Source organism: Excalfactoria chinensis, chromosome 1, assembly GCF_039878825.1.
Source record: "Excalfactoria chinensis isolate bCotChi1 chromosome 1, bCotChi1.hap2, whole genome shotgun sequence".
Lineage (NCBI taxonomy): Eukaryota > Metazoa > Chordata > Aves > Galliformes > Phasianidae > Excalfactoria > Excalfactoria chinensis.
In genome coordinates this window covers 113,484,969-113,501,999 of record NC_092825.1, presented here as the reverse complement: position 1 = coordinate 113,501,999, position 17,031 = coordinate 113,484,969, and the positions used below count along the sequence as shown (strand labels likewise).

The 17,031-nt window shown below is 36.6% G+C and overlaps 1 protein-coding gene across 2 annotated transcripts in view; it reads right to left on the bottom strand.

Annotated features, from left to right (window-relative positions):
• Positions 1–84: 84 nt before the first annotated feature.
• The window catches only part of RPS6KA3 (ribosomal protein S6 kinase A3), a 68,513-nt gene continuing 51,566 nt past the window's right edge, over positions 85–17,031 (bottom strand). The window contains exons 15-22 of one of the 2 annotated variants that reach the window (XM_072333781.1): positions 15,045–15,170; positions 13,794–13,883; positions 9,572–9,730; positions 6,231–6,392; positions 5,966–6,042; positions 5,289–5,406; positions 4,744–4,884; positions 85–3,595 (exon numbers count right to left, since the gene is read on the bottom strand). In XM_072333781.1, coding sequence (XP_072189882.1) covers positions 3,473–3,595; positions 4,744–4,884; positions 5,289–5,406; positions 5,966–6,042; positions 6,231–6,392; positions 9,572–9,730; positions 13,794–13,883; positions 15,045–15,170 — 996 coding nt within the window. In that variant the 3' untranslated portion in view covers positions 85–3,472. The remainder of the gene's footprint in view (positions 3,596–4,743; positions 4,885–5,288; positions 5,407–5,965; positions 6,043–6,230; positions 6,393–9,571; positions 9,731–13,793; positions 13,884–15,044; positions 15,171–17,031) is intronic. The other variant, XM_072333788.1, reaches the window with a different exon arrangement.

Here is a 17,031-nt window from a genome sequence, read left to right as displayed (position 1 = left end):
TACACCCCACGAGCGTGGGTCAGTGTTAGTGATGAACAAGCAACAGCTTTGATAATAAATAAATCACCCAACAAAGCAATTTTTAATACGTTTGAAAGTTTATTCGCAGTAGAAATCTTGATTTCTTTTGAAGACTACAAAACCTGCCGTTGGACAGGAGTACAAGCAACGATCTCTCTCCAGAACTGCTCGTAGTTACATCGGGAACAGTTCTAATTACACATTGATAACGTGATCGGAACGCTTCCTAGATCAGACTCTGAATAAAACAATCATTTAAAGTATTCGGTACATTTTTTAACTAGCATTTCAAACTCTATTATGACAGCAGTGCCGAGCATCTGACAGATGCTATCGTAATGGTCTCGCGTAAGGTACAATACCACTGAGCTCCAGGAATAGTACCTTAGGCTCATGTGCCATGCTGAGAAAACTAGTATAAAGTATGATTGTATAGAACTGTAGAAAAATATTTTATCTGCCATTTTGTCATTTTTTAAAAAGGTTTGAAGTAGATCCCCTCCCTCCTTCCCTCCCTCCCCCCCATCCCCTCCCGGTTGCAAAATAATTACATCCCTCATAAGTACACCTTCCCTTTGATTAGGTCGAGAGTATCAAGATAAAGCTAATGTACATCCTTTTTGTAAGTGAAAACTCAGCTATTTTACCCATTGCTGCTTACGGACCGGCATATCTTGAGTCGTTTCCTTCCCATAATAGAAAAAGCACAGCTTTAGTTGGTACGCCACATTTACAAAGCAAAACACGCACACACGAATAAAACCAAACCCAGACACGTACTTCTATTTTCTTATGCCCTTATCTCTTCAGACTAAAGCTTTAGGTATTCAACAAAACTCGCGAGGAGCTTTTCAATGCTATAGTAATTAGGAATTAAGAACTTTGCCCTTACTGGATATAGATGGCATTTAATAACTACTGCAACTGCCTACTCCCCTCTGTTCTCTCACGCTCTCAAGTATAGTAAGCGATAATCTCAACTGAAAGGTGACCTGTACATGGGAAATCCACCTGTATCTGCAGCTCTCGTTTTTCTAATACTCCACAGCTTGGCATCCCGCAGTCAGCGCCAGCTCTGCACCAAGCAGCAAGGAATTCACACAGTGCCACACACACACACGCTCAAGTTTTAAAAGAAAGGTGCAAGGATTCAAAGAAGCATTAGGTAGATCTCTCAGTAGCTTCTAATAACTCCAGCAACAAAGTAACGCATGACAGTCCTGAGCGTAGCTCCAAAGCCAGAGGTAAGGTACTTAAAACACAGGAGTCAAGCCAGACAAATGTATCACCTGTGAAGATGGGCCTTCTCCACCTTGGTTTAGAAAATAACTTAAAATACAGTGGCTCTAGACTTCAGTGCGTAACAGCTTGTGTGAGTTGAACTGTTTTACTGGCATTTAAAGGTCCATCTTGTGCTGCTATATACGAGACGGTTTAGACTAAATTATCAGCTTACATGAGAATGGGGGTATCTAAGATGGAGCAGTCAACACTGCTTGACTGTTTGGCTTGTAACCAGTGAGCCCGAAGGCCTCAAAATATTGCTGAAATTAAACTACTGAAAATGTTGTATTATTTTAACGCAGATGTTGCCCATAGAGCAGCATCCTTTCAGCCTGTTCTACGCCAGCTACCTATGCACGTGCATGCTGAGAACGTGGGTGAAATTCCTTCCTGAATCAACACACTACAAAGTACTGCCATCCCCTCACCTCATTCCAACAGGCCCCATTTTAAATAACTTGTTGGCTAGACACGGTATCCTTCAGGTTAACACGTGTTATAAAACAGCTGCAGAAGGTGTAGTTTCTAGGATACGATATGCCTGACTTAGATTCAGTTCCAGTCTGAAAACACATCGTCTGAAAGGCAAGAAGGTCTTTACTAAAATGCCTCTGGAAATGCAGACACTGTCAAGCGAAAATAAAATCAAAATCAAGATAGCATTTTTCAGCCTCTGGTTAAAGATGTCTCTTGAACAAAGGGAACAAAAGCATTTGTACAGCAGAAGGAAACTTCAGGGCTAGAGCACCAAGTAAAGGAAAACTACTGACTGCCATGAAAAGCTGTGTGCTCAAATTATTGTACATTCTAGAAGTCTAACTACCGTTGGTTCTAAAACGAATCCCTTAACAATTACAGGTAAGACATGAATCTGACTGGGACAAATTTTCATCGTTAATTCTAATGACCCTTTCTTAGGAGAATCATTCTGGTCTGTGTGGGCTCTCATTTTATTTTGCCTATTGAAATTATCTGAGGAAAAAAAAAACAACCAAAAAAAGGAGAAAAGACAACAGAACATTGGAGCTACTGGGTTGGCAACTGTAACAAATGCAGCTGAAGCCTACTTTCTCTGGGCTTACTAGTGGACGCCATGTTTTGCTTTATCTTCAGTGCTGCCTTCTTTCTATAATGCCAACAACCATTGAACAAATCCTCTGCAGCTTAAACAAATGTCACAGAACAGAGCTAAAATATTACCAATGGGTTATAAGCACAAACAATATAGAAATGTCCTCTGTCAGAAAGTATTTAGCAGTGATTCCTGAGTCCAGAAATTAGACGGGGAAAAAAAATAAAAGGGAGGAGGTGAGGACGAAAGACAGTGAAATATGGAACAAGATATCTTTTCTCTCCATTGTATCATCTATGTATAGATAGTACGGTAAGAGATCCACTGTTTGAATTTTGAATACTATAAACAGCATCCCGGTTTTCATAACGTGACACGCGGCGTCAAAAACATGGAAAAGTGGGAAAAAAAACATAGGCAAAGAGAAATACATATTCCAAGTATTACATTCAATAGCTGTTTAACAGTCAGGCTTCTTTTAGAGCTGTCCAACGATACTGATTAATCCAGGTGAACTGTTTAACCAGACTGAATTGTTAAAATGATTAATAATCTCTAAGTAAAACGAGGCATGTATACATTAAAGAGAACAGCACAGAAACGTGCTGCTCACAAACTGTTTACAAAAACATACAAAATGTTGGATGGCACAAAGTATATAGTGCTAATATAAACAGATAGTTTAAGCTAAGTGCTTAACACAAACTGTCCATCTCTACCTGTAACAAAGAATATTTCAGGGGACAAAAATATTCCTTATAAAAATAATGCTATGTGGTGCAGAGTGCTTTATTCAGTGTATTTTTGACAGAGGCGGCATTTGTAATTCTTCTGGTTTATTCAATTGTGGACATGATCGTTTTCATTGTGTTTCCACTTTTCACTCCATTTGAAGCTCCAGTAAGATCAGTAACTTGCCATCAACAGTTCAAAGCGAGAATAGATGAAAGCAGTAGCAGCAGCAGGAGCAGCAGCATTATAGGTACCAGCTGGGACAGAGTGTGCTTGCAGGTATCTGTGAGATATGTGCTACCTGTCGCCATGATTTGTGCTATCATCTTATACCATGGTACCAAATATCTGGTTGAGGTCACTTCACAGGGCTGTTGAGGTAATCTTTTTTATACCTCTCCTCTGAGCAAGAGTAGAACGGCCAACTGGCTCCAAAACTGGTGACTGGTTACGATTCAAAGCAGAGTAAGTTGCTGCCATTGCACCCTGTTGTGATAACGTCAGAGAGGAAAAGCAAGAAGAGTTCATTATGTGCATCACTCACATCCGAGATCACACAACATTAAGTGTCAGAGACGGCCAACAAGTTTTAAATTCTAGCCTTATTTTCACCTACAAAACAGAAACTCACCGTTGCGTTACTCAAATAACAGCAGTGCTATGTGTGAGTTTTGTAGTGCAACAGATAATTTTCAGATCAATCTGAAGCTATGATATTTCAATTAAAAAAAAAAAAAAAGATTTAGAATGTATAAGAAATACAGGAACACTAAATGTTCTCCATTCTTCATGAGATAGTTAGGGAATTAAATCCCAGCAGTGGGCTGCATAAGCATTTAATTTTTCAGAAAGGTATTTAGAAGTCACCCACATTACTTAGCGCACAGTTTTACTGGCTTTTAAGAACTCAAAGTTGTGAGCTGTGGGATCAGAACTTGCTCCCCTTTCTACTCGTCATTTTGGATGCCAGAAGTTCCTAATAACTTATGCATGGGGAATGTTAGTTCCATTTTTCATATTCTCTTATGTTGTTTAAAATTTATATAAATAAATTTAAAAAAAAAGTAGTACTGAAGGTACAATGGAATAAAGAGGAGCAGAATTAAACTTCTGGTTACCCATAGCTCCTTCCAAGTGAGAAAGTATAACATGGTTACAACCAAGTTGTGTTTCAGACCATGGAGTAGGGAACAGATACCATATTAATACTGCCATTTCAACTCACCTTCTCTATCTTACACCGTGGTCATGAATTGTTTTATTTCCCATTAGTCACTGATACGCTTCTCTGAAACTTCAACATTAGTCAAACCGGTTTTTTTATAGTTCCCTATAGTCCCTAACAACATTTTTGCTATCAGAAAAACGATTTATATCCTTGTTTCTTAAGGGAGATAAGTTAAATAGTTGAAGCGTAATGACTTTAAAATCGAAGAAAACTTAAGTCTTTGTCAAACATTAGATTTATTCACAGCAAATGTGTTATTATTATATGTTAGAAGATCATGTTGTGTCCAAAAGCAATTTGAAGTCATAATTTTAAAAATTAATTAAAGAAAAAGTGCTACAGTAATTAAAAGAATCCTTTTGTTTACCCCGATTTTGGCCAGTTAGACAAACAAATATCTACTTGCCTTCACTAAATGGGGAGCATCCTGCCTGTTCAGCTGGTATTGAGGCAACTGGTCACAGTGAACTATCCAGGGATGGCTGAGAACCTGGGCTGCAGTCAGTCTTTGATGGGGATCAACATGAAGCATTTTTGAAACAAGATCCTGTCAGTAACAAGGAGTTGATCTGAGTTACAGCAGAACTTCAGCTTACGGTAATTATTACAATATTTTCACTATCCCAATTTAAGATTTCTGAATGTCATTTTTTGACATGATATTTAATTACAGCCTTTCTTGACACAGATGATTGCACACGTGTGAAAATACACCATTTTTTCAGGATGCTTGTTAACAGCTGTAGCATAAGGCACACCTGATTTTCACCCTACATGCAAGTGACCATTGAAACGTGAAAGGATCATAAACAGAAAGAATTCTAAGCATATAAAAATCAGCACGGTAGTTGTAAATAACAATGGATAATATTTATGATACAGACATTATCAGCAATGTATTTCATCGAAGTATATTTCTCATCTCTCACAGAACAAAGCAAATATACTTGCCTTAGCTGTATCTGAAACAGTGTTCCAATAGCCACCGCTCAGAGAGAATTTTCCACTACCTATCCGGGCCAAGATCTCTTCTGGAGTATCATCAGGACCATTTGCAAAAGGAGTGTAGCTATTTAACCAAACAAATTTATAAGACAAAAAAAGAAAAAGATGAATAGAACAAACCAGCATAAAACAACCTACTTAGCAAGTGCAACAGCAGCTACCTTCTGAACTTGTGGAACCACAGCTGAATTTATCACCTTTTATACAAATAGTTTCTTCTGCATATATAAATGTACTTCTATTGCATTTATTATTCCCCAAGTGCATCACTTCAAACTATCCAGTAGCTGAATTTTCCTCACAACTATGCTTTAAAGCTCTGCAATTGTACTTGCAACGTATTTCCTTCAAAATATACGCTGTTTAATCAGCTAATTTTAATGGAAAAATAAAACAATTTTTACACCTAAATCACAATAAAGAAGAATTTAAACACCTGAAACAGATAAGACATCAGTTCCTTCAAATTTGGATTCTACTAAAGGTGAAGCACATTTAACTTTCCTGGAGTTGTAATTGAGATTGATCAGTTCCCTTCTAGAAACACAGTCATACTGGGTTCACACTCACTATTCTTGTTTGCTATTATAAAGCAAAGGAAGTGAACGAACAAAAACCCTTACCCAGTAAGCATAGTATAAAGCAGAACTCCAAGACTCCAAATGTCACACGCAGCATCATAACCTTGCCTCTTTAAAACCTGAGGGAGACAGATATTTTTTTCTGCTTAGTGCTTAGAAATGCTTTGATCATGGTATAAAAACACCAAGATGTGATTCTTAAATGCTTTTTCAAGTTAATTCACTTGCTGCAGAAGAATGAAACAAACACCTATCCAAGTGTTCCCATCAAAAGAAATCAAGGCATATAAGCTACCCCGGTATTTACCTCTGGTGCAACAAAATTTGCGGTATAGCACGGAGTCATCAGAAGGCCATTTTCTGCTCGTAACTGTTTTGCAAAGCCAAAATCACAAATTCGAATTGATTCTGGATTACCGGATTCATCAACATAAAGAATATTGCTGGGTTTCAGATCTCTATGGACAACCTAGGAAAAAAACCCAAAACAAAACAAACTGTGAAAAATAGGCTTTCCATTTTAATTATCTATTCTACTTAATACCTGCCATCAGTCATCATTGTCCAATTTCAAGCTTCTACTATTAGCTATAACATTCTGACTGTAGCACCTGGAGTAGTGAAAATCTCATTAGGAAACCTCACCTTCCCTTCATTCTACCCCTCACCAAAAGGAAGAAGAACCCAGCAAAAACAAACTTAATACACACATTTAGTAATGGAGACAATTCAGGTTGTCTCGATTACATGCATTTCTTATTTTAACAAGCACACTGTGTACCTACAAAGCTCTTTAGATCAGAACCTGAGAACCAGGGCTTCAGAACAGAAGGAGACCTTATAGCGGCCTTTCAGTACCTGAAAGGGACCTACAAGAAAGCTGGGGAATGACTTCTTATAAGAGCAGGTAGCAACAGGACAAGTCAAAATGGTTTTAAACTGGCAGAGGGTAGAATTAGACAAGATATTAGGAAGAAATTCTTTACTGTGAGGCTGGTAATGCACTGGAACAGGTTGCCCACTCCCTGGAAGCATTTAAGGCCATGCTGGATGGGGCTCTGAGCAACCTGGTCTAATGGGAGGTGTCCCTGCCTATAGCAGGAGGCTGGAAGTAGGTGATCTTAAAGGTCCCTTCCAACCCAAACCATTCTATGATTCTACGATTCTCTGGCCAGTAGCATCTTTTGAAATAATGAATTTCTGTAGCACCACTCTATCAAATAACTACACATCAGTCACTGCTGGAGTAACTTTCTATAATTTAGAATATCTAAATTGAATAATCTCAGTGCAAACACCTACAGCCCAATTGAGGAGGAATTTTAATACAGAATATTATAATCTCCAAACAAGCTAACACTTCATAAAGGCTTATCTTGGCTCCCCAGTGCCAGCTTTTCATGTATTTGAGAAGGAAAACACTTGAGAAAAACTGTAAAATCTGCTGAGGTTCTGAAAGAATGAATCTGATCTTATATGAAGCTACGCTATAATATGCCTAACTAAAACTTGTAAAGTGCAAAGACAGAAATCAGATGGCATATTATATCTGCTCCATCTTCTGCACTCAACAAATTAGCTTAAGGGTTCAAGAGACACAGCTCTGTGTAGAAAGGAGTACATATGGCTCTAAGCCATATAATGGATTTAAACTTCTACTGAGAATTTAAATAAATATACTAGGAAGGCCTTAATATTTCTGATAGTCTTATTTGACGTATTTAATTAATATCAAACACAGCTCTCCGTGGCTAAAGTTAAATAGAAGACTCATTTAACTCTCAGAAAAGATCATGGTGAGATATTTTAAGAATGCAATTACATTAGAATGAGAAACAAACCCAAAGCAACACACAGATTACAAGCTCTATGCTAGCAACGCATCAGGAATGACAAGATGAAGTAGTAAAAGACTGCAGAGGGTCTGCAGATTGTACAGTCACTTAGGGCGAGTCCACTTAGAGACTTTTCTAAGCATCTAAACTTTCAAATTCCTAGATTTAACACAATACTTAAGATTACAGCAATAAGCATCTTTGAAGCCAAAAAGTAAAAAGTTTCTTAAAGAAACTGAGTCGTCAAACACTAAGAGGAATGTGGCTTTAGATGTCAAGTGTACGAAAGAACTGACTCCTGAGAGCCTCATTTTCTGGAGATTAGAAACATTTTTACTCTACATCATGAGCAAAACATCCCTTATTGGTCCAAGAGACAAAAGTCACTCTAGTTTTATTCTAGTTATTCTTGCTTGTTTTTTGAAATAAATTCTAAAAGGAAGAAGTGAGCAATACAGGCAGCCCAGAACTGCGGATTTTACAGACTGCTTTTTGTTTTGTTTTTAAATAAAGGGAAGCAATTCAATGCAAGAAAGAGTAACAGACTAGGTTTTGATTATCAATGTCACTCGTTACCAGCACGCAGAAGTATTTTGCTCCAAGACATAATACTTCCTGCTTGTGCCTTTTATTGTGTCTGCTGTGCCAGCCCTTAGCTGCAACACACAAGCCATAATACTTTTACAATGGTTTGGGTGAGCTGGAACTATTACTTAACCCAAAGAGGAAGATTTCTTTAGTTGTTTTCTGCTTAAATATATCCTTTGCAAGCCTACGAGGAGATCCCTCTAGAAAGTGTTACATAGACCACACACAGACAAAGAATCTGTTCAGATCACTAACACCATATTCAAACGAGCTCTTCTAGCATCCAAAGAAACAACAGTAGCTGAGCATTGGACTGTCAAGAAACTCACTGCTTACATACCTGGCCAACTTTTATGTCGAAGTGCCCTTAAAGTAAGGAAGTGCAAAAATATCCAGACGTTTGAAAAAACGTATGATATAATGCAAGTTTAAAGTGTCAGCATTTCAGCATGTGTTACTTAAAACAATTTAGTACTATTTATTCTGAAACGTCTTTTCTCGGATAACTACATTAAGTCTTATGAGCTTGCATCTTTCCTTGCAACCTTGTTTTCTGCCTTTTCTCTGCTATTCCTCCTTCTTGTTTACTTTAAAATGCAACATACCTTGTCATTCTTGCCATGCAACTGCCACACTTGTCTTCTCAATCTCTGAACTACTTTCTTTATTTCCAAATTACTTTCATTAAGTTTACTACTGGAGGAGTTACAAGTCAAACTTCAGAATCAAAAAGAGAAAGAAGTGACAAGAGTAACTGGTAGAAACTGATAGACATTAAGAGTCTACCATAGCATGGGGTGGGGACTACACTACTAGGTCTGGGCAGCAGCACTGGCCCTAGCACCACTTAAAACCATAGAATCCTTAGAGTTGGAAGGGACCTCTGAGGGACATCTGTTCCAACTCCCCTGCTATGAACAGGGACACAACAGCTAGATCACTTCTTGGCTTACTTCTTATATCCTATTCATCACTATCTGAATACACCACAGAACTGCTCAAACCATGCATGAAGGACAAGAGAAACAACTGTACCACTGCTGCTACCTGGACATGTACTCGACCGATGAGGACTGTTACCATTTCAACAAAAAAGAAAATCCGTCTGCAAAGTAATTGTACCAGAGATTGCTTAATTACTACATACAAGAACATATAAAGATAGAGGTGCATATTTCTGAAGAAGAAGAACATTAAAAGGATTTTCTCTGAGATGAAAACTTACCCCTTGTGCATGGAGGTATTCAACCGTTTTTGTTATTGTGAACAGAACAGCACTAGCTTCTCTTTCTGAGAAAAATTTTTGCCTAAGAATCTTATCCAGCAGTTCTCCTCCTTTCATAAGTTCTGTTACTACATATACATATTTTCCATCATCATAAACCTGCAAGAAGTGCAGAAAGATGTCAACTTCCAAAATATTTACTCTTGAAACACACACAGAAGGAACATCCACTTTTTCTACTAGATAAGTCATTTCAATTACTTTTCTCACCATTTCTCACTCCACTCACCAGTCAAAAAACATTGGTCACCTTCAGGAATAAACATAAATGAACAAAAAGGTACTGCAGTAACAAAATAACAGAAAAATAGTCATGCATGTATTTCAAGATAAATATGAATAAGAATGTAGCTTTCTCTCAAATAGTTTTGCTGAAAAAAAATTAAACAAGACACAGGAGAAACTGGAAAGAAAAAAGAATCTAGTTCGATTAAGCAACACTAGAGCTAATTCCAGAAGCATTTATTACACTAAACTGCAATGAAAAAAAAAAAGATCATCCCAAGTAAACAGGTAGATAAAATAGAAGAACAGTGGAGTACACAGATTATTTGAGGCAAGTCTTGAAGTTCAGGTATGCAAACCTGCTATTTAAAAGCCCGTAACTTGCACATTGCACATAAAGGTTATAACTAAGTGTAAATAATATACACATTTAGTCTATGCTTTTAATGATAGAAAAATTCTTAATTTTTGCCTTGCTCTCATCTTCTTTGGTAATAATAATTGAGAAATAATTTACAGCATCACCAGGGGGCACTACAGACTGAACTATACCAAAACACATTTTAAGCAATGCTTAAGCATTTCCTTCCACTTCACCGGGGTTTTGAATTAACTCAGAAATTGGTTTCTGCTGTAATGAAACATTTTACAGACTCCGTTTCCAGTCATTACTTCAAACTATTTTTCTTGCTGATGTTAGAATTGCTCTCTCCTGTAATACATAAGAAGTGAAAACTAGCTATGTATAGAAACAATTATCCATGTTGTAGCAAAATGCATTTAGAAATAGATAACAGCTAAATTAAGAAAGTTTTCATTCCAATTTCTTTGTTAAACTATCTTGCAAACACACGCTAGTTAATACTTGGAATAACTACAATTTGCTTTCAGGTTTGAAAGATGAATTTTTCTTGGCTTAGAATTTTTTGTTCTTTCAGGTAAAAAATCATTTTCTCATCCATCCACTTAAACAAGAGGAAGAGCATTAGATAATTCTGCACCCTTTTACAAGCTCGTAGTCTTAAAAAGATGACATGACTGGCTTTTAAAGTTCTCACTTAATAGTAACTCCCTCCCCGTTAAATGTAAGTGACCGATTATCTGAACACATTTACATGAAAAACACTGCACAGGATTAAAAAGTAGGATGATTAAAGAGTTCTAAACACTGAAATGGTCTTCACTTGGCACTACAAAGCACACACATCACACATCTCAGTGCTGCAGAGGGACATCTGAGCAAACTTGCTTTTGGCTGCTACAACTGCTAGCCTCTTATGGTTTTATCTGCCTCAAAAATAAACAACAAAAAAACAAAAGCCTACCTCAGCCTCCTTCCCTGCCCCGATCTCTCTAACCAATTTAATCCCAGGAAGCTGTTTGTACTAAATACACGCTTCTGTGAAGTTTCCTTCACAGTCAGATGCACAGCATTATGTTAAGATCATAAACATGATGGCAGATTTCAAAATTAACTCTTGGGATCCCCTAAAGATGAGACAGTATGTCTCATTCACCAAGCAAATTGGAAAGAAAAAAAAAAAAAACTTAGTAAAAAGAACACGATATAGGCACCTGAATAAAAATGGAGAGAGAACAGTTTCATAAAGTGAAAGAAGGTTTCACAAACATATTTGGAGTTTTTTTTTTTTCTTTTTCTTTTTCTTTTTTTTAAGTCAGAAATAAGCAGTTGGACAGGAAGACTGGATAAGCTGTTTTCAGGTTTCTAAAAAAGCTTCTGAAGAATCTTTTCTGCCAATGCTTTAAATAACTCAAAATGGGTCAGAAGTTTTGTTACATAATAGAAGCTAAAATACATATAGTGGACTGGCACAGGAAGTTCCTAGGTAATGGACCTCTGGAAGCTCTGTGCTTCCTCAGTTCTGACACTGTTTCCTAGCCACCTCTACTGGCACCATCAAGGGCAGGTTATCAAGTAAGAAGGACATTGTTATAGAAAAGCAAAGCTCCTTCTGTTTATATGCTGTGTATCTGGAAAAGACCACTAATTACAAGCAGAAGTAAAATCCTAAAGAAGCCTACACTGTAAAAACAAACTTGGTGCTCTGAGCATCCATTGTTTTTTTAATGCAAATGACCTCGCAAACCACATAAAGGCCAAACAAAAGTGAAATTTTCCTTCATTTAAATTCAAGCATTATTGCATTTATTCTTGGAAGATAAGAGAAGAAAAAAATTATTTCTAGCTTTTCCAAGACATGCACTTAAATGCCGAAGTATCTCATTTCAGAATTTCAAAATAGAAACATTTAAATCCTGGTGTGGAACTGACTGCAAAATTGAGTCAAATCAAACGTAAGTTTTATTTGTATAATAAAATAATACGCTCCCAATCAGTTTGAGGTCTGACAGCCAAAGACTTCTTATGCTTTCCTTCGAAAGCATACCATTGTACTTTGTGACATACAAGCAATTTATACCTCTCATTTAATATTAAGACGTTAAATTTTTATGGTAGTGGACATCACACAAATTCCTAATGCCTGTGGATCCTATGCCTCTTTTTTCACACTAGACAATTCCACAGACTTTGCTTAAGGAGTTGCCCTGAAGTAGGAATAATAAAAAAATACAGCCAATTATATCTTCCTCTGTGATGTAAGGCTTTTTTTGAAGTCACTTCTTGCACTCTGTATATTACAGCTGGTTTGAATGAAAGGTGGCTCCTACTGGAAGATGGCTGACCGTGATGAAGAATTAATCACAAAGCAGAAGAATTTGGTGTGAGGCAACTTTTTAAGGCTGCCTGGGATTCTCTCTTCTCAGTGAAAAAAATCATTCATCAGCACTCACAGTAACCCTTGCATTTGTCTTCCCATCAGTAACATAATCTCTCATAAATGAATGTTAACATAGCACACAGCACTAAAAGCAGTAAGAATGCTGGTGCAGATCCCACCTTAACAGAGAAGCATTTTGTTAGTTTAACTGTCCAATAGCATGAAACACAGCAAATAGAATGTGGGGCTGTAACTGCGACATCCAACTTGCAATCAGGTAAGCTCCGTGGTGGAGTAGCTTGTGTATGACTACATTTGTTTTCCCAAGAAAGGGCCAAAACACACAGTATCAAAACCGTGAAGAAAAATTATTGTAGACAAACCTTAGGCTGAGTTCTCTAGTACCCATCTCCATAATATTTGCAAGCTACTGTTTTAAAGACTTCAAAATACTTGAGAAACTACTTTCAGTTGAGCTTAGCTTTCCAGAAATGGTTAGCTCTGTTTTGCTGGACCAGAATACTTTCTTGCAGACTAAAGATTTCATTAACTATATACTTCTTAATTTTTAATTCTTTAATGAATAATTAAAGAGAAATCCAATTTTCTTTTTCTCTTAGATCATCAGAATCTAGTGCTCACTATGAAAAATCTCTACCTCTCAACTTCTATTATTTGTGTTTTATAGTTAAAGCATTTCCACAGTCAAAAATATAATACAGGAAAAAATAGCTTCATATGCACCTCTATATGAAGTCTAAGTAAAGATACTTGGTAAACAAAAGTGATAAACACAGATATTAGGAGATTTTGCCCTATACTAGATACTACTTATTAATTTCCATGAAAACAAGTTCAACTCTTATGCTGTCTCAAACATCAAGTTCTCTGTATTAGGATTTTTCAAGGATGAACTATTTGATGGCTTAAGATTACACTCTACAAAAACACAAGCTTCTTTAAAAGATGACAGTGAACAATTTGAGTAGAAACTGAGTTCTGTTGTGTAAGTTGTGTTTTAACAATTTGACTCTTAAATAAATTAAATCTTAAATTTGAGATACTGAAAATCAGTAGCAAGCCTAAAACATAGTTTGCCATCTCTCAAGTTAAAAAGCTGCATGCTATTATAATAATAATAAATATGATATATTGTAAGATAATGTACTAAAGAATGTCTTCAAAGAATCACTTACATCTTTTAGGGTAATAATATTTGGATGCTGCCCATAGCGCAGCAGGATTTCAATCTCTTCTGTTGGATCTCTTTTACTCTTGTCAATGATCTGTAAGAACAAACAGATACATAAGCATAAGTCTTTTTGTGAATATTATATCGTGCATATAATATCCAGTGTACTTACTAGCAGGAACACATGAGCAATATTTATCACTGCTGGCAAGGGGTATGGAACATAAAAACCAAAGCTGAAGTGGAACAGCAAGAAACACCAAGGAATGCTGATCCCTCAGACAGTGATAAATTACACAAGGCAGTTGGGTGACTGGAGTCTCATCCACCAATCATTTAATAAATCAGGAAGTTCCTAACTTGACACGAGACACCAGTTAGATGATGCTAACAAACTGATTTTTCAAAAGCTGATCTCAAACAAATATTTAGTGCAGCAAAAGAGAGTTAAGGAATCAACAATAAGAAAAATAATTCCAAAGCTAATTTCGACAAGCATTCTACCGTGAAAGTTCTTAATGAATCTGTGAAGAACTGATATCAGTCTCTGATGTTTTCCATGTACAAACCAAACATTATTTGGCTCTATTTACTAAGTATTCATCTTCATGTACTCATAAAAGTCCTTTTCCTTTTTTCTCCTTCTGAACTGAGGAATTTCCTCTCATGTCTTCTTTATCTCACCCCTCCTTCCTCATGGAATCCTAAAGCTCTTCTACTACCAGCAGAATCCTAACAGACTGGATGCTGTTTTTATTTTTTCTTTCTTTCCATGATTCTCTGAGGAGAAAAAGCCACAATGGAAGCAGCAGAAAAGCAAAACAATCCTAAATAATAATAATTAAATATTACAGCTTAGAAAATTAATGCCAGTGCTTTTCCTCCAATTTCAAGAACTTGCTCTAAATTGCAAGAACAGAAGTAATACCTGTTGTTCTTGGCTAGAACAAGGATAGTTACAAGTATATAACTACCAAATTGAGTTTGGAGACATTCCAGTAGAGAAATTAAGTGCAAGGATATGGCAAAACGTTCTGAATTCATCTTTGCATTCTATATGCAAGTAATGAATTGTTCAACAATTCAAGAAAATAATTGTTTCATAGCATGGAATTAGCATGTTGTCTTTTCCTCCCTCTACTTTACTAGTCTGCTAATATACATCTTTGTTTAGTAACCATCCAATTCTACAGTGTTACGTAGAAAGACAATAAAAACAGATTTACTGCCCTTTGTTTTATAACCAAGTAGTTACCTTTACAGCATATTCCATGTTTGAAACTTTATGAACACATCTCTTGCAGATAGAGTAAGATCCAACTCCAATATCTTCTTTTACTTCATATCCATCAGTAAACTGGATGCTGTTCCTGTGCAACTGCTACCAAAATAACATTATCAATTGATCAATATTCTAAATGAAAAACTGATATTTACATTAACAGTAAGTTTTTGAATTCCTAGTGATTTGCTTCAAATTTTAAACTGATGGCTATATTAGATCAAAGAGTTTTCGACAGACACTACCTTCTGTTTGATACTAGTATGAGATAAATTACAGATACATTATAAACGATGCCCACTGCACTTTCCAAACTGAAAATGCGATGCTTTTCTGTTTATGGATCTATTTATTTATAGATAGAATCTCAGACAAAATAAGATCAGAGAGCTACAGTTAGTGATAAAAAAAAAAAAAACAAACATAATTATTTCTGTCATCCAAATTGATGAATTTTTTTTTTTTACATGTGAAATGTCAGCTACAAATTTCAGGTGTTATTGAATATGATTAGACTAACTGGAAATTTCATGGTACAATAATTAAAAATCCTGTCAGAAATTAAAAGCATGAAGGAGAAGTGTTCCAATTTTGTAAGGGAAGGAAATGGCTTTCTGGTATAAGGAGTTTGTGCAAAGGATGCAAAGCATTTGCAGGAAACCATCTGGGTATCCTGCTGCAGAGAAAAGAGGAAATATGAGTGAGGAAGTGGTTGAGAGGCACAGAGGAAAAGCACCAGAGAGAGACTTTTACAAGAGAAGGAAGCCATATACAAAGAAAAAGAACATAATCCACAAAAGCATGTGGGAAAGAAGGAGCACAAAGAAGCTTTTGATAACTGTTAACAAGACTTCTGGACCAGAAGTCATTCTGACAGGCATACCAAATCAAACAGCTTCTTAGAATAAAAGGGGATCTATGAACCCTTTAAATTCAACATTTCATTACAAGTTAAAAAAAAGCCAATGTGGACAAACATATTAGAACTACTCCAGACAGAGTAAAAAGAATGAAGAAATAAAAGCTACTCAGCTATAAAACATTCCTGCAGTGAAAATATAAGAAAAATCTGATCACGCAACATGTCATTTTGTTCCTACCTATACATCAATAAGAAGTTTCCACCACAGCTCAGGCCACCAGTTAGTTTTCCTCAGTATTTTTTTTTCCTGTAGACGCATCTGCTTACATCCTGCTGACTGCAAACTGCCCAGTGCATGCCTTTAAAATGACCTCAGTCTTACAAGGAGGCAAAGCACGGCTCTCCCCCATTCAAGCATGAAGCCCCCTTCCTTATTTCACACAAGACTGCACCTAGCCAAAGCTTCGCTGTCCAAAAATAAGCAGTACCGGAAGTAAGAGAACGTATAAAAATAGCAGCCGCTTTAGGCTACTAAAATTAACAACCACACAATTACTAACGTAGGAGACACTACAGGAGTCATTCTAAAACCAGCAGGAAGCCAAAGCTTATGCATACTGCAACACTGACCTATAAGATAAACAAACAACCACAAAATGTCACAGCTTATTACATTTAATTTAAACTGGTTTGGGAGAGGCTGAATATATTCCTAAAATACACAGCAGTCTACAACACCCAGGCATTGCAATTGTATTCTAGTGCTTCCTACATGTACTTATAGGAATCAATATTTTGGGCTGTATAACAAAATGATGAAGCTGTCTATATTCCTCTTCATCACACAATCACGGCTTGATATTAAAGAGTAGCTATAGTTTGGAGGATAGAATGCTTTCATTTATGGGTTGAAGTCTGTTCACACTCACAGATGCTCAGAAATGAAAAAGGTCCTACACTTTCAAAGATCTTGCTTGAATAAAGTAATCTGATCCTCACATTTATTGCATAAAGCTGATAAAGACACTGTCACAGTGCCTCATTTTACAATGAAGGAAACATCCCCTCCACCAAGAGAGGGTAACACTATATAACGGA